We start from the raw sequence: 22,871 nt of genomic DNA on the forward strand, positions 1-22,871 counted from the left end.
TCCAGCCAGTGGCTGGCACCAACTGGAGATGCTAGAATGTACTTTGAGCATGGTAGCTGTTTTTCTGACTAGTCCATTCTCTTTTGTCACTCCCCAACCTTGTGCCCCGGTCTCTTCACAGGCTGACTGGGAATGAACCTCTGACCATCCTCCCTCTGACTTCAGAAATGGAGGAAGCTGCCGTCAAGGCCCATTACAAAGTGTGCGACCGCCTGAAGCTGGAGAAGAAGCAGCGCAGGATGTGCAGGCGGGATCCAGGGGTGGCCGAGACCCTCGTGGAGGCCATCAGCATGAGCGCCCTGGAATGCCAGTACCAGTTCCGCTTCGAACGGTGGAACTGCACCCTTGAGGGGCGCTACAGAGCCAGTCTGCTGAAGAGAGGTAAGTGGGGGGGGGGGACCAGTGGGGGATTTGCTCAGCCTTCTAGAGCAGTAGTTCTCAACCAGGGTACATAAGGTGGATAGAAAGACTGTCTAGATTGTCAGGCTCAACGGCTAGTGATCAATGGCTCCATGTCTAGTTGGCAGCCGGTATCAAGTGGAGTGCCCCAAGGGTCAGTCCTGGGGCCGGTTTTGTTCAATATCTTCATAAATGATCTGGAGGATGGTGTGGATTGCACCCTCAGCAAGTTTGCAGATGACGCTAAACTGGGAGGAGTGGTAGATCTGCTGGAGGGTAGGAATAGGATACAGAGGGCCCTAGACAAATTAGAGGATTGGACCAAAAGAAATCTGAGATTCAACAAGGACAAGTGCAGAGTCCTGCACTTAGGAGAGAAGAATCCCATCCCCCGCTACAGACTAGGGACCGAGTGGCTAAGCAGCAGTTCTGCAGAAAAGGACCTAGGGGTGACAGTGGGCAAGAAGCTGGATATGAGTCGACAGTGTGCCCTTGTTGCCAAGAAGGCCAATAGCATTTTGGGATATATAAGTAGGGGCATTGCCAGCAGATCGAGAGACGTGATCATTCCCCTCTATTCAACATTGGTGAGACCTCATCTGGAGTAGTGTGGGGCCCAAAACTGGACACAGTACAAGGATGTGGAAAAATTGGAAGACATCCAGCAAAGGGCAACAAAAATGATTAGGGGACTGGAACGCATGACTTATGAGGAGAAGCTGAGGGAACTGGGATTGTTTAGTCTGTGGAAGAGAAGAATAAGGGAGGATTTGATAGCTGCTTTCAACTACCTGAAAGGAGGTTCCAAAGAGGATGGATCTAGACTGTTCTCAGTGGTAGATGACAGAACGAGGAGTAATGGTCTCAAGTTGCAGTGGAGGAGATTTAGGTTATCTATTAGGAAAAGCTTTTTCACCAGGAGGGTGGAGAAACACTGGAATGCGTTACCTAGGGAGGTGGTGGAATCTCCTTCTTCCTTAAAAGTTTTTAAGGTCCAGCTTGAGACAGCCCTGGCTGGGATGATTTAGTTGGGGATTGGCCCTGCTTTGAGCAGGGGGTTGGACTAGATGACCTCCTGAGGTCCCTTCCAACCCTGATATTCTATGATTCTACATCTAGATCTCTAGAAGACCTTTTCAAGCCACCAGGGGTACAACTCCTCCTCTAGATATGTAGCCTGTTGTAAAACTAGGCCAATAAAAAGTACTAGCAAAGTCAGTACAAACAAATTTTGTACAGACAATGACTTGTTCATACTGTTCTCTATGCCATACCTTGAAATGTAAGTACAGTAATTACATTCCAATTTCTCATATGGTAAAAATGAGAAAGTTAGCAATTTTTCAGTAGTAATTTGCTGGGACACTTTTGTAATTTTATGCCTGCTTTTGTGATCAAGTAGTTTTGAAGTGAGGTGAAACTTGTGGGTATTTAAGACAAATCAGACAGTTACAGCAGTCTAGAAAGGTTGAGAGCACTGTTCTCTAGAACACAGTGGACCCCCAAAGTGGGGTGTGGTAACAATGGATCCAGTAGTATACTCACATACACGCCAGCTACCAATTGACTTCAGTGGAGTTTCACAGATGGACTCAATAGGCCAAATTATCTGCCCTCTGTTCTGTCTCTAAATGCAAGAGTTTTAACAGAGGGTAGAATTTGCCCCAATCCACCCCCCAGACTTTTCTTTTAAGGTAAAAAACGCTTTTAATAAACCATGAAACAGAGTGGTGCCTAAAGAGTACACCACTTTCAGACCAAAATGCTTTGAATCTTCTCCTCCTTAAAATGAAGGCATAAAGCAGGATGTGCCCAGCTGCTTTATTTTGTGAAAGGGAAACAAAGCACAAATGAAGGGGCATAGAGGATATGCTGAGTCAGCTTTTGCCAGGTCCTAGTGCAAAGTAAACGTTGCAAAAGCTTCATTTCATTCAGCCCTACTTGTCCTGGCCTGGAATGGCTCCAGGTCAAGGACAATATGGATGGTTAATTTACACTGTCTCTGTGAGCCGCTCTGGAGAGCAGAAGAGGGCAGTGAATATTGGTGGCGAGTCTTGTAAGTCACATAACCTTGTGTGAAGGGAGGGAACTAAGTCTCACTAATACTGCATACAAATGAAGCTAGTTGGAAGAGGCAAAAACCCACTTCCTGTTTTCCCTAATGGAAAATAAGATGGTGTTTTGGCAAAGTGCTTAGAGATTCCCTGGTTGAAAGGGGGGGGCTCTGGAAAGGCAAAAACTAACTTTAGACTCTCTCTCCATCCCCTTTGAGATGGCCGAGTAATGCTATACCCCTCTTCCAGACTGAGACCCAAGAGACATAAAGGGAAAGTCATCCCATCAGTGAGAGCTGGGAATGGAACCCAGGTGTCCTGACACAAACACTTGCTCGGTGGCATGCTGTGACATTTTGAGTCAGGCATGCAACTGTACACTTGCTTGCAAAATGGCCTTGCACGTACAGTGCATGTGAAGTCTCTCTGTGCAGAGGCTGTCATTTTGTTCAGGGAGTAGATGGAATCGTTCTGTGGGTCTGGCTGGTCATGGGGCATACAACATGTGTCATTCACGTATGCACGGCACAGTACTGCCTCTGCTCTGACCATGAGACACTCCTTCCTCTCTGCACCTATCTTCAGGTAGTACAAAATTTAATCACTTGACGTGTTGGGTCTAAACGGATGGCCTGTCCTTGACTGTGTGGAACAAGGGAAGTCCTATGAAACCCTAGACTCTGAACCTGAGCTATAAGACGTTTAAAAATATCTCCGCTTGCCAGAACTACCCCTGGTTAATGGAGCTTACAGAGTACAGGCTCTTTCTTATACTGACACCTGGAGGCCACAGTCTGTTCCTTCCAGCTGAGAGCTGGCTTGATGGACAGCCATTACCACATTAAAGGTGCTCGAATTTTAGCTGCCTAAAAACATGGCTTGTCATAACAAATGACAGCCCTGCAGGTTCCAGTAGTCTGCCTGCTGCCTCGTTGTTCCATGTTTTATTTCTTTGGCATTCTCTGCCCTCCAGAGGCTGTAAATCCTGCCGATATTGTGCCGGTAGCATAATATGCTGCCCTTGGAATCTTTCACTTCTCTACAAGGGGAGTTCTTGGTTCCTGTCTCGGCACTGCAAGAGCCATTACCCTGGGGCAAAGGGGAAGGTGTTATCTAGTAATCTGCAGTTACTCAAATGTGCCAGCATGGAGATAGCCGCCCCCCAACTTTCTTTGAGCTACTGCACCTTTTGAAGGAGGAGAGAAACTTGCCTGTCTTCTCTGTATCTTGCATTTGGTCACCAAAAGTGCCTGATCACTGGGTTGTAACTTCCAGATAAGTGCTCCTTTTTAACGATTTTTTTAAAAAAAATCCCTTTAACTGTATGTATTATCCTCTTTGGATGCCGTTTTTGGAGACTTGCAAGTGATCTGGAAATGGCTGAAACTGGATCACCGTAGATGGCAGGCTCTCCAGACACTTGAGGTTAGAATGCCTGCATTGATTTAGAGTCTATTATCTTGTTACAAAATATCTTGGTGCAATCAAATAGTGCACTGCAGAGATGGCTCTAATTCTGGCCAGAGCCAAATGTCACATGAACTTGACTGAACTGGCTGAGCTGCCGGAGAGAGATGATACGCAGGCCGGTGGGCATTGGGAATCTAAGCCTCAAAGGATGGAGGAGGGAGAAGTGGAGAACAAGCTTTTATACCTTTATGGGCTGGTTGTGAAATCAACCTAAGAGGAGCAAGCTTACATTGAAGTTTTGCCACTAAGCAGTGCCGTGGCAGCATGCCAGCCAAATGATCCCTTCTCACCAAATTAATTTTCAGGCTGTGTTTTGATACGCCCCCTGCAGTGCACAGAGCCTGGGCTATTTTATCTGGGGCCTGTTGCGCTCCCTGTGTATCCAGGGTAGCATTGTATTGACAAGGCCAAGAACCCAGATGCAAAAATGCCTGTTGCCTTTTTCTAGCACATCTGTTGCTGGCTGTTTCACATTGATGGCTGATGGCGTTTCCTTCAGGATCTCTAGCCACATAGTGTATTTTTGATCTCCTGTTCCAATATCATGCTTTATATTGTAAGCAGGGTCTGAAGGAATGCTTCCTTGACAGCTAGCTGGGAGGAGAAGAGACTGTATTTACATAAACACACCCACAGTTTGCTCCTGCTCTTTTTCCATATTCATCATTTACAGCTGTGTCAAAGGATCAACTTTGGCTGGTGTTGGGTACAAATGACCTTCGTACTGAATGGTAACCATATTTCAGCACCCCAGCAATGTTGTAATTTATTGTAGGAATACAGGAAAGCAGGACTGTGCTTAACCTGTCCCAAATGAAGGGGGGCACCCTCCATCGAAAAAACCTTGTTAAGCAGGGGCTTGAATGTCAGAGCCCTGTGAAAGTAAAAGGGGGTGGGAACAGGAGTTGTGGTGTCCTGGTCAGGAGGCTGCACTGCCCTGCGTCGCACGCCCCCCCCCTTCCCAAGGGGTCCTCTCTAGACTGGCTTAACCTGCTTTTCTCCTAAAAGGAATAGAGCTAAATAGGGTTCATTAGGAGTCTCTTTTGAGCAATTAAAACAAATCAGAGCTGAAATCACTTGATGAGGCAATGTTTCTGCCCAGCATGCAAAAGAGCTGCAAATCACTGAGACTGATGTGCAGAGGTCCCCCCACATCCACACTAACACCCAGGGTGGGAGGTGAACTCTGCAGATGCACCTCTGAACTCTGGGTCTGCACTGACCAAGAGCAGCAACTGTGAGTGAGGTGCAGAAAAGGCTCAAGCATGTAAAAGGGACTTTTGGGTTGCTGGACTTAAGAACCTGAGGGGAAAAGGGCACTGCCCAACCTACTTGGGAGTTGGTCTTTTTCTCATGGTTTGTGTTTATGAACCCTGTTTGTGGTGGTTTCCCAAATTAATGCCAAGTTACTTCCCTCCTTTTATTAAGTTTCTTGTCTACACTCAGACTGTGTGCTTGCAAGAGGGGAAGTATTGCCTCTCAGAGGCGCCCGGGGTGGTATATTTCAGACTAACAGCCGTGTTAGTCTGTATTTGCAGAAAGAAAAGGAGGACTTGTGGCACCTTAAAGACTAACCAATTTATTTGGGCATAAGCTTTTGTGAGCTACAGCTCACTTCATCGGTTGCATCCGATGAAGTGAGCTGTAGCTCACGAAAGCTTATGCCCAAATAAATTGGTTAGTCTCTAAGGTGCCACAAGTCCTCCTTTTCTTCAGGGGTGGTATGTAATTTTCCCAGGTTACTAGGTGGGAACTTGAGCCGGTTCTGTGTTGGATCGATGGAAAGGAACCCCAGCTCTGGCTGCCGCTGGCTCCACCTGGCAGAAGGGTTACAACATGGTTGCAAATTCTCATTTCTGTACTTTATAGTGTAGACCCTGGCCGTCAGCAGGTGGGATCGAATCTGGGACCTCTTAGAGACTGACAGCCTTGGCTAAGTGGTCTCAGTTCCACTAGATGGGACAGAGCACCACGCCCAGGAGATGTGTGCATTACAATAGCACTCGCAGCAGCAGAGAGACCAGTGTCCTGCTCCAAAAGCACTCACCTCTATCCCTATCTAAAGATTACCACCTCTAGCTATATGGAGCTTATGACACACACCTGAGCAGTTTGGAATCCCTCCAGTGGAGCACACTGCTTCACCCTACAAATCTAGGAATCTCTCTGCCAAATCCAGTTTCTTCTCTGTTCTGTTCGCATCCAAAAGTTAGCAGGAGAAAGTTGCCACAAACCAATGTTGGCGTGTTGAATGCTCCCATTGATTTTGACATTTGTCAGTGGCCGCTCTATAATACACAATCTGTCCTGTGTGACGGGGATCACTTATGGCAACTGAGCACCCCTGCCATGTTTGGAGCAAGTCTGCAACTCTAATAGAGGTTTGCCTGCTTGAGATGGGCCAAATCATGGGGTTGTGTGATGATTATGTGGCATGGGCAACAGTCACCTTCAGCCACTGCCCTTTGAATGTTGGGTTTTGTAACACCTTTAGAGTCTAGCCTGTCTGGTACCAAGATAAGAAACAGCCAACGAATGCTGCAGTGGGTGGAATTGGGGATTTTCGTAGGGGCCATGCCTCTCTGCATTCATATTGGGTGTGTGGGTGGAATGACCCTGTGTAGAGATGTTTAGCTCTGTGTGGCCTGCAGTAAATGAGGGGTGATGGGGGGGGGGGGTTCACCCACCCCAAGGGCACCTCCTCCTGGCTAGGCATGGCACAGCAGCGTTCTTGTCATATGGTGCCCCCTGCTGATGGCCACTCTACTGTGGTGGTGGTCTCTTCCCATAATTCAGTGCTCTCTTCAGAGCTCAGCCCTCTGTTTAGGTCACTCCATGGTCCCCACTTCCAGAATATCAGCCTCACACAGGACCAACTGTATGGAGGGCACCTCCAGCAGTTCTGTGCCACTTCCCAGTGGCTGGTAGGGGAATCCCAGGCCCACCCTCTACACTGGGTTCCAGCCAGGAACCCTATAATCAGCAGCCAACCCCAACAGTTTCCTTCCTGCCGTTTCCTTGGGCTTCTTCCTACCCTGCCTTCTCAGGCAAGGCATTCTTTCCCCACAGGGGTTGACCCTTCTTCCGGGGCTCATTCTTCCCCCTGAGCTTCCTCCTTCCCACCTGGTCTCTCTGACGGCAGACTGGTGTCCCTGCAGCCTTCTCCTGCTACTACAGCTTCTCCCCCAGCTGGGCTTCATCAGCAATTAGTATTTATAAATCCCTGGGCCTCCTGTCCAGAGGCTTCTGGGCCACCTTAACCCCTTCAGGGCTGGTGTGGGCTCAACACCCCATCACATTGGGCTATGACAATATAATGCCCAGCTCCTAGACAGAGCCTTCCATCAGCAGATCTCTGTGTTTCACAATCTCTTGTGTTTATCCTCCCAACACCCCAGTGATGTAGGGCAGTGCAGTTATCCTCATTGTTCAGATGGGGAACTGAGGCAGAGAGGCCAAGCGGCATGCCCAAGGTCACACAGGAAGTCTGTAGTAAAGCAGGAAATGGAACCTGCGTCTCCCAAGTTCAGACTTCCAGTAGGCCCTTGCTGTCAACATGACTCTTACATAGTGCTGTGTCCCTAGAAATCCATGGATCTGGGAATGCCCTGCAATGCTAAAACTGGTGCTGGCCCAGCACCATGTAATCTCACTCCTGAAACGACTGCTTTGCATGGCCACTGCCCGATCCCCTCTAGCAGTGTGAACCTTCATGTCTTTGGGTGACCGACTGACAGACACCAGCCACTGTCTCACCCTTTGCTTGAGTGATTCACAAGATAGGGATTCTTGAGTCTGATCCAGAACGGAATTCTGGGATCGGATCTCAAACATGCAGTAGCTTTGTCTTGATAGTAGGGGACCTAGGAACCATTTCTGTCTTCATCAGCTCCTTGCGTAATCTTGATCCAAGTCACTTAACCTGTCTGTGCCTCAGTTTAATTAACTGTAAAATGGGTACAGTCGCTACGTTGTGTGGGGGTGTGCATGCACACGACACTTGTCAAATGTGACCGTGCCTTTTGGTAATGGGCCAGCTGCTGTGTAGGTCGCTCTCCTCCCTGCTCAACTCTTTGGATATTTATAAGGAATAATAACATACCTAGTTCCTTGAGCTCATGTGCTTCTGGAGCAGAAAGTCTTGTTCATATTCCCCATTGTAACCATTTAACTGCAAGTGGTTCTGCTGTGCAACACTGTCATGGTCATGAAGCTCTTGCTGACCTCAAATTTGTTGTTTGTGGATTACTTAATGAGGATTTTGACTTGTTCCTCTGCTGGTTTTGGAGGCTGGGGATCTTCACAGATGCCATCCCACCCTCCCCCCCCCAAAAAAAAACCCCAACACTTTCCCTCCTCCTTCCCCTCTGATTCAGGTATGGGCCTGGTCTATACTAACAATTCCTAACCATCATACCTATGCTGGTATGAGTGGTTTTTCTTTGTTTTAACTGGCATAGCTATGCCAGTTAAAAAGCCCTACTGTAGATATAGTTTATAGCAGTATAAGTGTCTTTGCCAGCATAGCTTCTTTCCTAGGGAACTGGAGTGAGCTATGCCAGTAGAAGCCCTTTTTATGCCAGTATAAACTGCGTCTACACTAGGAGGGTTTGCTGGAGTAGCTACACTAGGAGGGTTTGCTGGAGTAGCTACACCAGCAGGTTTCCTCGTGTAAACAAGGCCTTAGCCACACATAGGATGAGAGCTGCAGGTTGAGTGCTGATCTGTCCTTTCTCTCCTCACTTCTCTGCCACAGAAAGATTGTTCTTTTATATTCTCCAATATTTCACTCTGTCATATAACCCTGTGTGGAGTAATGCTTTTGGCAATAACTTAATCCCGTCAGTCAAGTCCATTGGAGATAACTGTGTCCAGCAAGGCAGTCCTGCCACAAAGTAACACTGTCCTTTTTCTTCCTCTCCTAGGTTTTAAGGAAACAGCCTTCCTTTATGCTATTTCCTCGGCCGGGCTCACCCACGCCATGGCCAAGGCCTGCAGCGCTGGGCGCATGGAGCGCTGCACCTGCGACGAGGCCCCCGATTTGGAAAACCGAGAGGCCTGGCAGTGGGGCGGTTGTGGTGACAACCTCAAGTACAGCAACAAGTTTGTCAAGGAGTTCCTAGGGAAGAAATCCAACAAGGACCTGCGAGCCAGGGTGGACTTTCACAACAACCTTGTGGGCATGAAGGTGAGAGACTGCTCCTTCCAGCCACCCAATCTGGCTCCTGTGGAAATCGGCTCTTGGGGGAGTTAAGGGATGGTCTGGGTTAATTCACTTTGCCTTTCACCTCCCTACAGTTGGGTCTGAAATGGAATCAGAGGAAGTCTCCCCTCCCCATCTTCTGGACTTGATCACATCTGGTTACCTCTTGATAATACCATGGCCACTGCCAGGGTGCATGAGCACCTCCCCTCAGGAGGAGCAGAATTGCACGCTGTTGCTGTCAGGACTAAGATGCCTCCTGCGGAGCTTTTGAGAAGCTTCCCACCTTCTGCAGCAAGAGAGACTTGGATTAGATATTCAGATAAATATTCTGTAAACTCTGGAATAGGCTTCCCAGGGAAGGTGTGGAATCCCCATCAATGGAGGATTTTTAAGAACAGTTTGGACAAACCTGTCAGGGATGGTCTAGGTATACTTGGTCCTGCCTGCATGTAGCTTAACATAGCCAGGATAGTTTGCCCCATCATCATTCAATGATAACTAAAGATGCAGACAAGAGGCTGTTGTGTTTGACCTGGCTTTGTTCACTCTGGCTGGCGAAGCAATGCTACCCCTGGGTTGGCCACAATAAGAGCTAAACACTACTAAAACCTGGTGGCTAAACCTATTGGTATGGTGTGGCTGTAGCTGTTCTTTGGGTAGAATAAGAAGCGTTCCTTGTAACCTGTTTTTTTCCTTGTGTCCATCTTGTCACTTGAACATGGAGCTGAGCATTAATTCCCAGGGATAACAAGGAGAGCTAGGTGCGCATGTCAAGGGAAGTGTGGGAACCCTCTGCTTTGGCAGCCTCTCTAGCCCGATACCTTCATGGAGGGGGATGCCAATAAAGGGTTAATTAATCCAGTTCAAGGTCACGTTTCTTGGCAACCTCCTTTTCTTTTCCTAAAGAAACTGGACCTGGCTTCTTGTGCTCCAGCTTCTCCAACCATTGACTAGCACCAAAAGCTAAATTGATAGCTGTGATGGGAGGGCTGCTCGAAAACCAGCTGGTGCCTTGACTTTTTTTAACTAAATGGGGGAATCTACCCTGTTTCAAAATAGCTAACTCTTAATCTGAGTTAGCACAAACCAACTTGAGAGACTGCAATAGAGCTCCCTTTTAATATCTAAGGTACCTGTAGGACCCCTGTTACTGTCATATCTGAGCATCTCCCAGTCTTTAATGTAGTTATCCCCTCACAACACTCATCTGAGGTGTGATCCCCATTTTACAGATTGGAAAGCCAGTGACTTGCCCAGGGTCACGTAGGAAGTCTATGGCTGAGCAGGGAATTCAACTTTAGGGCTCTAGCCTGGGACTTGGAGCCTGAACACTGGGCCACAACTGTCCACGTTAGGGGTTGCCCTGGCTTAAAGGCATCCGTTTAGTTAAACTAGTGTGGACCAGATGCATCCATGTAGTGCACCGTAGAGTCTGCTTTGGGTTGGCTTGGGGGTGGGCAAGAAGACTCCTCCCTCCCATAGCTTGCCTTCAAGAGAGCCCTACCCAGATGCTCTCTCCACCCCTGCCATGGACCGACACTGGAACAATCTGGTAAAGGTGCACCCCAATTTTGGGTGGTCTCTCCCTGCTTCTCAGCAGCATGGATTGCCCCTCCCGCCCCGCACACTACTCCCCAACCCTGGCAGAATGTGTCACGGGTGCCTGAGATACAGCAGAAGGGAACTGCACCTAATTCACTGGGCTGGCAACAAACTCTAGTCTCCTTCCAGTCAACAGAGCAACTTCTCCATGGACAAAGGCTATTAAATGTGCCATGTATTCCTAGGTGGTGGTATTATTCTACCCCATCCATTTAAAAAAATAAAATAAAACCAAAAACCCTAGTTTTGCCTCTGGTAGAGGTTCTGACTTCACTTCTTGACACCATTGATGTGTCAACTGTAACTTCCCGCAAAGACTGAAATCCTCACTGAGTTGGTTATGCCCGTTCGGCCTTGCAAAGTGCTTCCCATATGACCTCAATTGCTAATGAAAGGGCAAGCTTGTCTGGCGTGAGGATGAGGTAATTAGACTTTGGACCTCTCCAGCATCCTCTTTATTGTGAAGCATGAGCTCTGAATAGCCCACTTATTAAAAAAGCAATTTCCCTTCCTCTGCCAAATCTACTTGAGCTCACTCAGCTATTCTCCCCACACACCACCCCCTGCTGAAAGAAGTCAACGCCACAAAGCTCCATGGCTGGCAGCAAAGTGGAAGAGGCTCAGTTATATTACAAAGCGAGGCTGGACGCTATTCCACCACCCTCTTCACCCCCTCTTTTGTAACCCATTAATGAAAAGTCAGAATGTTAGCACACTCAATTAGTTCCACTGGGCTTGAGTAAGTGATGTTTTAATTAAATTTCCTCCATGTTTCTCAGCGAAGTATCATTAAACGTGACTTTGCAACTGTCTCTCTGGAGCGTTGCTAAATTCCTGTAATCCCACAAAGGCCTGACCTTTTCCCTGAGGCATGTTTGGTCAAGCATGCCTTACCAGTCTGAGGGGCACTACGAGAGGGGATGCAGCTACCCAGGAAGGACCATTGTTCCCAGCCCTCTCTCCCTTCCTCCCAGTCAGCTGAAGGGGACAGGAACGTGGGTGACTGTCAGCTGCCTCTGCAGGGTGGTGCATTCAAAGGCCTGTTCCACCAGGGAGGATGAGGGTGTAGAGCAAAGGAGGCAGAAAAACTGCAAAGCAGCGAATTCCCACTGCCCAGTCTCTTGAGACCATAAATCCATCAGAAGTTGTTCCCCCTCATGCAGTAATTAAGTTTCCTTGCTTTATTTTGGAGTAACCTGAAAGGCCAGTTGAGGGGTTTTGGCCTGCTGAGATTATGTACAACTACTAAAGGCCTGTTCCCAAGCCAGCTGCTGAAGGCTATAAAATGGATCCAGCTTATTTCAGGTCTCTGCATCAGTGGGGTGTTTCTTTTTTTCCCAAGCTCATGTTTGTAAGGGCAGGAATAGGAGGGAGAATCCTACTAGAGCACTGGTTCCCAAACTGTGGGGCATGCCCCCTAGGGGACATGGAGGAACATTTTGGGAGTGGGGGAGAGATCAGGGCAGGAGCACCAGCCAGCCATGGTTCTTCGCCTGGTCCTAGCCTCGGCCACTGGCCATGGCTCGGTTCTTGGCCCCGTTTCCCATGTCCGTGCCATGCCCCTCCCTCCCCCCCCCCAGGAGCTGTGGCCCTGTTCCTGGGATGGGGGTGCACAATCAGGGTAAGGACGGGGGCACGACCATGAAAAGTTTGGGGACTGCTGTACTAGAAGTGGCTTTAGCAGCAGGTGACTCTTCCCTTCGAGGCCCACAGGGTATGTCGGACCCCAGTTGGTAACAACTAGGGATAGCCGGGCTTTGGCTTTCAGCACCCAGAGTGTGGTTGGGCCCCATTGTAACTGCCAAAAAAGAGGAATTTGGTTGGTGTCCATAGGGAGCTCTCAGACTGAATGGTCTGGCTGGTCAGCTCTCCTGCCCCTGGAGGTGACCTCTCCATATGAGGCCTGAGGTGGAAGTCTAGCCTGTCCCTCTCTGGGGTACTGTCCCTGGCCGCAATCACTGGAGTGTCAAACTATCTGACCAGAATGCACTTTAAGGGGGAAGTGCTAATATCCCCATCTGTAAGGTAACTGAGGCATAGTGACTTATCCAAGGTCACATAGGACCTCTCCTAGAGCAGGGACTCGAACCTAGGACTCCCACAGCCCAGATCGCTACACAATCCTTCCTTTTTCTACCTGTCTTTATTCCCTGCAGACAAGGAGATTTCATCTCCAGAGCTGTCGGGCAGGGTTTCTAAGGCTAAATGCACGCAAGGATGTGTAATGATCACTCCTTTCAACAAGTCAAAGCATAAGACACAAGCATGTTGCATATGCAATTCTTTAGGGGTACATATGGCTGCAAATTGTACCTGCATTTTTCCATCCGCAGCAAATTGCTCCTGCAAAATACTGGCATCTGGAGGGTCAATTACCTGACCTATACCTACAAATCAAATGGCTAGCAAGGCAACTGCAGGTAGAAAGATACAGGCATACGTTTTATTTTTCCAGGTTCAGATCTGCCTTGCAAAAGCCATTCTGAAAAGGAAGGCCTGACCATGAACTTGCCCCTGGAATTCTTTCCAAGTTAACCCATCAGGAAAAATACTTATCCCTCACAAAGTGCTTACAAACATTAACCAAATCAGGAAGAATCTTGAAGCTAAAGTTTCCGTGCAAAACACTGCTTTAAAGCTGGGTTACATTCTTCTAAATATCATTATTTAGATTTTTTTTATTATTCAATTTAAAAGCGGATAGGGGAGGAAACAGATGCAGTTATTGTTTCTAGAATGACCATCTAAAGGGAAGTTCTGTTAGCATATACCTCTTGGATTTTTCTTTCCCTGTTCTGAACACGTGTCTGAATCCACACCTGGAAAAGTGTGAGGAGCAGGTTATTGATCTGAGTTAGAGAGCTGCAGGCTGAGCTCTAAGAATAAAACAGTCTAAATTCCCATGACTATGTGCCCAGCTCCTGAGTTTAGACAATTCCAGGAACTGGTTTAAAACCATTCAACGGTTGATTGCCTAGTGGGGGGCGAATGGGGATCTGTGCTCAGCGTTTTGGCTAAAACTGCAAGCTTGTTTGCAGAATGTCCAAAACTCTAATTTTTTTTTTTAGACTGGACTTTAGCTGGCGACCAAGCGTAGGCTACAGGTGCTGCTGTTGTGGGAAGGATTATGCCACTGCATTGCAGAGTGGTGCTCTGCTGTGATCCCTCTTCCCCGAGTGTGTGTCAGAAGTGGGGTCCTCCAGTGCTGGATAATCAGTTAGCTGCTGTGTGAACAGATGAGAGGCAGAGAGTCCTGTGGTACCTTATAGACTAACAGATGTATTGGAGCATAAGCTTTCATGGGTGAATACCCACTTCTTCGGAGGCATATAGTGGAAATTTCCAGAGGCAGGTATAAATATGCAAGCAAGAATCAGGCTAGGGATAACGAGGTTAGCTCAATCAGGGAGGATGAGACCCTCTTCTAGCAGTTGAGGTGTGAACAGTAAGGGAGGAGAAACTGCTTTTGTGGTTGGCTAGCCATTCAGTCTTTGTTTAATCCAGAGCAACAGAGATGCTCCAAATTCTTGAAGTGGTGTTGTACCCTAATCCTCTTCCCATGCATCCTTAAAGGGGATTAAGTGAGAGACGCCCAGATAATCCTGGCAAGTGACCCGCATCCACACGCTGCAGAGGAAGGCAAAAGTCACATGGCCTCTCCAGTCTGACCTGGGAGAGAATTCCTTCCTGATCCCACATAGGGTGGTGCATCCGATGAAGTGAGCTGTAGCTCACGAAAGCTTATGCTCAAATAAACTGGTTAGTGTCTGAGGTGCCACTAGTCCTCCTTTTCCATTAGACCCTGAGCATGTGAGCAAGAACCAGCCAGCGAAGCACTAGAGAGAGAGAGACTATGCTCTGCCACCTCAGAGCCCTGGCCTGCTCAGTGTCCCATCTCCAGCTGTGACCATCCCTGATGATTTAGAGGACAGAGAAAACTCTATTTAAAAGAAGTTCTCTTCCCCCGTAAATCCAGTGGTGTTGAAGGCAGTGTGGTCGAGTGCATCAAGCAAAGGCCTGGGCATAGAGCAACCAGGCTTCTGTTCCTGGTTCTGCCCCAACCTGCTGTGCGAACTTGCATCACCTTAGTATCACAGCTGAAATATTTCTGATGTAAAAGGACCCCAGTGGTAGATGCAAGATCAGAGTAAGTCTGTGAGAGATGGGGGCAAAGCGGGTAACTCTGCTCCCCATGGGCTTCCGCTCAACTAGCTAGTATGTGTTCCAATCGACACTCCCTTCTCTAAACTAGAAAGTGTGAGGTAACCTGACCTAACACGCTGCAGAAATCCTATTCAAGCCACACGTGCCATCCCCCTTCTCTCCCCTCCCACCGTCAAGTTACAGCAACCGGCCTGAATGAGCTGGCATTGCTACTGCTCCTTCTTGGCTACGCTTCTGTCCCAGGGGCCTTGGCACTGGAATCCATTCTCCAGCACCGCGCAGACCTGTCCACCAGCAGGTGCCCTCTCCTGGCTGCCTCTCTCTTGCAATGTGGTGAGACCCCCAAGCCATGGCTTTCCATGGAAGACTTCCATGAGGTGTGACTGATTGGCAGTGAGGGAGGGTGGCTGCGAGAGGAAGCTCACTAGGATTTTCACTGTAGCCACCTCGTAAGATTCTTGAATCTTCACGAGCCCCAGAAGAAATTTTATGGGGAGCTTGGTATGTGTCCCTGTTATGCACCAGCACTGTAAATGCACCCTTCTGGAATAGAGGAACTGGTACGCTCGTTAAAAATAGGGGAGTAGAAACTTGATGCTCAGTTCCACCCTGTGCCAGGGCTGAGTAGTCCTGGCTGTGGGTAACCGTGGGGCTGGCAGGGAGATCAGGACAATGTTGCCAGGTTTGTCTGGTGGTTTCAATACTTATAGTTCATAAACTGCCATGTTTCTTCTCCAACAGACCCACCTCCATCAAACACAAAAACCTCAGCCAGACACGATAAATCTCCACTCACCTTTGGCCCTGCAGTGAAGGCTTGCACCCATAAAGCCTTGCAGCCTGCATTCTTTGCACTTGCCTGCCCTCTAGGGGGTGCCATAGGGTCTTGCGTTTCCTCCAGTGCTGCTGGCATACCTGCAGAGATGGGCCAAGGTGGTCAAATTGTCCATCCCGTCTGATACTGGAAGAGTGTCCAACAAGCATCTTTTAAATGGATCTGAATACATCTGGCACAATCACATTATACAGGATCCTACTCACCAGCCGAGTCAACAGTGGGGTGCCAGAGGTAGATAATCTCACGCACTGGGTTGCTTGCCGGAGCACAAGGGAGTGGGTTGTAGGAGTGAGGAGGAGAACCAGCAGCCTCAGGAGTTTGCTCCAGGAGCGTGAAGTGACTGCAGTACAGACCTTATGCAAGCCTCTCTCGTCAGCTTTGCCCAGCACACTGGTGGTCTGGGCATGAAGTCAGGTATAAGAACTTGTTTCAGTTTTCGCTGGGGGAGTGGGGTGTGGGGGGAGAACCAGTTTGAAGTGACTGCAGGAGAGCAAGCATAGGGGCTCTCTCTTAGTGTTTTGAAATGTGTTCTGTGTGCTCTTGTCTAACGTTGTGGGATTTCTTGCGGAGTTGGCTAGACAGTTTGGCACATAGCGTGTAACAGCTTCTGACCAAGCTGGCCCAGCTGAGCACTGTAAGCAGTAACACATCGCTCTCTGTAACCCGTCACTTGTTTGAATGCTACTGTGTATTATTGGATTGCATTTGAGAAGGTCTTGGCTGTCACAGGAATGAAGTGTGACCATTGGCTGGGGTTTGCTTAAGGCCATACGATGCGAAGCATCTTTCTAAAAATGACTGTAATATCAGGATTGGGCCAGGCCCCAGCTCCCAAGTCCATGACCTATTGCAGATTTGCATGTGGTGGATTCATGCCGCCAAGTAACTAAGAACCCGTTGGTCGGGGAAATGGATTTAAGCCAGTCATCTGCTGTTGTGGGGCTATAACGTAGGCTGACACCGTCATGGGTGGGAGGGGGGCGTGAAGGTTGATTTCAAGACACTGAGTAAAGCCAGATGGCCCAAAGGAAGAGTGCTCAGCAGTGGTACCTTTTACAGGAGGGAGCTTATAAAACAGACTGTGTTCTGCTTTGCTGTTTTAAGGGATGGTTATAGCTTGTCCGTTTAAAGTAAAAACAAAGCCTCTCTCGTGGAAAATATGGAGCTGGGCGTTTTATTGCCCTCTGGGGTAGGGGGGAAGAACCAGAACTATAAAAAGATTATTCCAATCCATGAAAAGTACAGGCTACCCACGACTGTCCAATTAAGGTGTCCTCTTGGTTTTCCCAGCAGCTACAAAGTAGTTGCAGGGCTCAACCCCCCTGTGGAGAGGGATGGGTGGAGTAGGTTACCTAGCCCTTTCTAAGGGGGATGGGCTCCAGCAATAAGAAGTCTCTCTGGGACAGTCTGGTAAATAATGCCTTCAAATTGGACCAGATCCTCCACTCGGCTAAATCAGTCAGTGGAGCAATGGCGCTTTGTTCCAGCTGAGAACTTGGCCTGTATTCCCCTCTCCTTGCAGTCACCTAGTGCTGGCCGCCTCCGGCTTCCTCTATTAAACCAGGCGACTTCTGCAGCAACCTCCTTTCCTGCAGCACTGGGCCTCCCTGCGTCCTGCCATCTTCCCTCCCATACCTCCTATCTCCTGCGAAAACACATTCCTTCCATTGCCCAGCCCCTGCTCCTCCTGAGTTCCAAATTATTTCGACGTGCAGTAAGTAAGAACAGCCTGTGTACAAATTAAAGCTGTAACGGGAAGAACTCCCTAGGTTGACTGGTGTGTGTACACCTTGGAAATAGATACTGTCGGTCTTTCCATTCCCGCCCCAGCCCTTCTCCAAAATCACATCCTGCTTCGGATGTCTCCATCCCCTGACATCAGCCTTTCCGCAGCCACAGAATGCGATAGTGGAAGACTGAGGACGCTCGAGTAAAGAAATAAACACCTCGCCTCCAGGCCAGACGCTACCCTTGCAGCCCCACAGAAGTCGATGGGTTTAAACAAGAGCAGAATCTGACACGAGACCCCGTACAAAGGTGTCAGTTTTGGTTTCAATTTGCAGGGCTTCCCAGCGTCCTTCAAACTCAAAGCTGGGGGTGGGAAGGAGAAGGACTCAAGTGGAACTGCCCCTCCTTTGTGTGGGGGGGGGCTTGAAATCGTGCAACTGTGGCCTCTTTGAAAAGCAGTTGGTTTTCCCACCCCCAGGGTTGTGACCCACTGAGGAGACCTGGGTTGTTCCTGGCTCTGCCAGTGGCCTGCTGGGTGACTTGGATAAGTAATTTCACCTCCCTGCCTCAGTTTCCCCATCTGTACAGTGGGGATAATTATGAGGATCCTGACCTTTTTGTCACAAGATTGTGTAGGCTCGCTCTGTAACATACTGTGCTGAAAGAGGGGAGGGATAGCTCAGTGGTTTGAGCATTGACCTGCTAAAGCAAGGGTTGTGAGTTCAATTCTTGAAGGGGCCATTTAGGGATCTTGGAGGGAAAAAAAATTGGGGATTAGTCCTGCTTTGAGCAGGGGGTTGGACTAGTTGACCTCCTGAGGTCCCTTCCAACCCTGAGATTCTCTGATTCCAAAAGGCTCCAAGATTTGCCCAACTAGCATGCCTTGGAGGGAAGCAGGAGATGGGAGAATAAAAATGGCCAAAGAGGCCACATGAGTCACTGGTGTGCTGAAGTTTTCCGCAAACCTGCATAGTGTGCTCATGGCTCTGCCGCTCCGCCATAGACTCTTTGCAAACTAGTGGGCTTTGATTCCCGGCCTCACTTGCCATCGCACTCTGGGTCACATCCTACCCCTGGAAGGGCCAGAAGAGCTTAAACTGTGGCTCTACTGTGGAATGGAGGCAAAATACCATAAAGGCTGGTCTTTCTTAAATGCAGCCACCTGGGGCTTTTCTTGCAGCCACAGCTTCCTGGGCTGTGATGGGGAGGGCAAAATAGTGCCCCCCTCCCCAGATGCACTACCTTAGTGTTGGTTGCTGGGGCTGCCAGCAGGGGTTGGGGCCCTGTCCCCCTCTGTAGTCACCTGGGGTACAACACTGGAGGAGCAGGCAGCCGGTGCGTTCCCCACCTTTCCAGGGGTGGTGGGGCTCAGGCTTCTGGCTTGGGCTTCAGCTCAGGAGTGGCTGGCAGGGGGCAGCAGGCTGTGGCTTCTGGATCCAGCCCTGGGCACTGGCTCTGTGGCGGCAGGGTCCAGCCATATGGCTTCTGACTCCATCCATGGGCCCCAGCTGCAGGACTTTGGGTTCTGGCTTCAGGCCTCACTAACTCCCCCACCCATGTCCCCTGGCCCTCCCCCAGGGTTTAATTTGTCCCCAGGCTTGCCTGGGCTGAGTAAGTCTGCTGTGGAAAGTGATACTTGTATGTTTGCTAATCTCTCACTTTTCACAACAGACTTACTAGCTGTCAGTAAATAAATGACAAAGATTGCGATGTGCATATTTGATTTTTCCTAAGCTACTTAAGTGTTTTAGGAAAAAGGGCAAGAGCGGCCACCAGCCAGAGTTGGTGGCCATACTCTGAGGCCACCAAAAAATTTGTCCTGAGAACCCCTGGTATAGGCCCTGTGTATCCTGCATCCCACTGAGATCTGTAATGGGCCTCTCTGTGCTATGGGATAGGAATGGAAGTGCTCATCATGATGGGTCTTTCCACATGACTACAATGTGCCTAGAGAACAAGTAGCTGTCTCCATTAATATGCCTCTTATATGAAGCCACAGGCTTCTACCCCCACTGAACTTCCTCATAGTTCCCACTCTTTTGGATCACTCAGACTGAGGCTTGGACCCCTCAAGCCTCTTACATCAACTGGATTTTGAGAACGCCATTGAGGTCTCTGGAGTACCATACACTATATAATTGGGAGGGAATCTGACCCTGCACAGGTAATGACCTATAGCCTAGTGACGTATGCAGAATTGCTTCTGAAGGCTCCAGGTTTTTAAAGACTTCGTCCTTGCCTGTAGCATTGAATAGGGGAATTATTAACCCCAGGTGGTGACTCGGGCTAGGTGAAACCTTTTTTCACTGAAAAATGCTGATTTGAGTTGACTGAAACATTTTGCCAATTGGTGTCTATTTTGGAAAACTGCTTCAGCCCAGGGGGCCGGTTCAGAAATCTTGAAATGGTTTAGTCCTTTCCACAACAATGTTTTGCCCCCCCCCCCTGCTTTTTGGACTAAACTCATAAGGGGTTGTAGGAGCCATTCACAAAGTGGTGATGGCCCCCTATCCCGGTGGTTAACAGTTTCCAGTTCTTACTCCAGAGCAGGGATTCAAACTGGGTCTTGCATCCCAGGCAAATACCCAAGAGCCCAGTGGTTACAGGTATGGGGGTGGGGGGACATCTCCTTCTCCCTTTTGTTAATGGTGCTTACTTCCTCTGTGAATCTAGCCCTTTGCTTCCTTCCCCAAAAATGTTGGTTTCAGCTTGACACAAAGCAAACTTTTTTAAAAACTGCCAGTGAACCAAAAAATCAGTTATTAGCCCAGCTCTGCAGCTGACACAATGAGATCATTGTGTTCACATACGTGAATGTGTTCCATCCTTTCCCATCTGAACCTCTCCTTTTGGAGAGGAGAGAACAAAGGAGCGTCCTGGATTTTCATAGCAAATTACAGCATGGTTCATTAAGCCTCCACTTGGCCAGTGAGCAGTGATACTTTGTGAGAACCTGTGCCCACTCACTGTAAGTTCTGGCAGCTCTTTGGATGAGCTGTCGATCTGTAGAATAGGATAATGAACTGGAGGGAACCCTCGATCTTGGTTGTATGCAAAGGTGTCCTGTTGATGTACTCAACTGACTGGTGTCTGTATGCTGTTGGCATCTGCTCGCTGGAGTCTGAACTGCTCAACTGTGTTTCCATAGGTGCTGCCCTGTGATGCGGGTTCTGTGCCCTCATGTGATAGGGACCCTATGCTTTCTGGAGCAGGAAGGTTGTGGCAGAGGTGGAATTCCAGTCATGAAGTTTTGAGTAGAGCGTAATGACAGCTGTGAGGTTCTACAGGGCTACTGATTTTACAGTAGCTTTCTCCTGCTTCCTCTCTTACCCTGCTTCAAAACACAGTAACTCGTTCTCCGTATGCTCAACCTGAGAATAGACACTTAAATCCCTCTAGAACCTCATGCCTACCAGTAGGACAGTGTGTAGTATGGTCTGAAACCTAGTGAGCTGCTTCTCTGGTGTTCCTAGATGCTGCCAATTTGGAATCTAGCATCCTTGTGCACTCGCGCGTGCTCTCTCCCCCCCCCCCCCAGCATCGTCGCACTAAAATTACTGTAAGTGACGCATCTGAAATTGGCCTAATAGGCTCAAACTTTTTTCGAAGTGTAGCCCGCAACTCCTGTGGGTGCTCCCCCTCTATTCATGATTGCTTATCTGCCTGTGATTAGATGGGGGAAGTGTTTAGCTGTCTTTAATTGCAATGTAGTTACTGGAAATGGAGGAAAGCCTGCACAATGTGACCAGCAAGTATCATGCAAACCACTGGTGGTCTATGGACCAGCACTGTAGAAAGACTGAACTCTAGAATCCAACAGGGGGCTACTACAGGTATGAATCTAAGACTTGTAACAAAGGATTACATTTAACCTACCCAAATGAGTCTTAGAAATACTTTTTTGCTTAACCACTAGTAGTTGTTGGTAACTTACCATGGAAGGGCAAATGGTAAAAATGATAAGCAAGGTGAACATTATAGTTATTCATGGACACAGGAATGATCCCACTGCAATATACAACTTCTGATTCATCCCAGCTTGAAAAGTCTACCTGTGCAAATATAATGGGTAACAAGAAACTCCAGGTTAGTACTGCAGGATCTCTAACCACTTCAGATATTAACTAGCCAAGCATTGCAACTCACCTGGGAGGCCAGGGAAACTGAGATACAGAAGAGTTAAATGACTTGTCTAAAATCAGTGTGACAGAACCAGGGAAAGAACTGTATGCCCCCAGTTTCCTGCTCCAGCCAGGAGATCGCTCTTGAATTGCCATGGTTTCACAGGGTAGCCTGTAGACTGTTTGCTCGCTCTGTGGTTACATTTCTTGTGCTCCCATAAGTGACTGACTTTCTCTTTTGACTGCATTCTTCTATTTGCAGGTCATCAAAGCTGGCGTGGAGACTACTTGTAAGTGCCATGGTGTGTCCGGATCCTGCACTGTCCGAACTTGTTGGCGGCAGCTCTCTCCGTTCCATGAGATCGGCAAGCAGCTGAAGCAGAAGTATGAGACGTCCCTCAAAGTGGGCAGTACCACCAACGAGGCCACGGGGGAAGGGGACATCTCGCCACCCAAGAAATCCACCCCTGGCCACAGCGATCAAATCCCAAGGACTACAGATCTCGTCTACATTGACGATTCCCCCAGTTTCTGTCTGATGAGCAGGTATTCACCTGGGACTTCAGGAAGGAAATGTTACAAGGACAAGAACTGCGAGAGCATTTGCTGTGGCCGAGGTCACAACACACAGAGCAGGGTGGTCACGCGGCCATGCCAGTGCCAGGTTCGCTGGTGCTGCTACGTTGAGTGCAAGCAGTGTACTCAACGAGAAGAAGTTTATACCTGCAAAGACTAATGCATGCTCTGCCTAATGGATGTCCTCTGTGGTGGGAGATCGTGATCTATGAGAACTACACATGGAGACAAACAGGGTTTGACTGACGTTCTAGGATCTGAAAGCTATGTTGAGACATAAGCACTTTGTAGGGTACAGGTGACCCAGCTGTGTTGCTGTTTTTTGTTTTTTTTATTGTTTTTTTTTTTTTCCTGTAGACTGAATTTTAACCATGAGGTCCAACCGTGTGGAAATAAGTGCCTGTCACCATTGGGGTTAGGTACCAGTAGACCCTCACCAAAGCTGTCCATGAACCCATCAGCTTGATAGATCACTCACTTACCTTGAGGTGTTGATTATTTCACCAGTCCTCTGCAAAACTCCTGGAAATCTACCCGACTGTCCAGACAGCCAAGCAAATGAACGAGAGAAACTGACTTAGGATCTTTTTGCCTTGAAAAGTTGTGGTCAAGGTAGTAGTGGCTTTCTAAAGATAGGGGGTGGGTAAAGCATAGAGAGTACCAATTGTTCCTCTAGTGGAATTTCTGCAGATCTAGCATACGAAGCTCAGACC

General features: G+C 48.5%; 1 protein-coding gene across 1 annotated transcript in view; it reads left to right on the plus strand.

Moving 5' to 3' along the window:
- Positions 1 to 22,531, plus strand: part of WNT9A (Wnt family member 9A) — a 68,421-nt gene extending 45,890 nt beyond the window's left edge. Inside the window, exons 2-4 of the mRNA XM_084621044.1 lie at positions 122 to 381; positions 8,849 to 9,111; positions 21,845 to 22,531. Coding sequence (XP_084477170.1) covers positions 122 to 381; positions 8,849 to 9,111; positions 21,845 to 22,318 — 997 coding nt within the window. The 3' untranslated portion in view covers positions 22,319 to 22,531. The remainder of the gene's footprint in view (positions 1 to 121; positions 382 to 8,848; positions 9,112 to 21,844) is intronic.
- Positions 22,532 to 22,871: the final 340 nt, after the last annotated feature.

The sequence above is a fragment of the Lepidochelys olivacea genome (assembly GCF_965140295.1).
Source record: "Lepidochelys olivacea isolate rLepOli2 genome assembly, chromosome: 2".
Classification (NCBI taxonomy): Eukaryota; Metazoa; Chordata; order Testudines; family Cheloniidae; genus Lepidochelys; species Lepidochelys olivacea.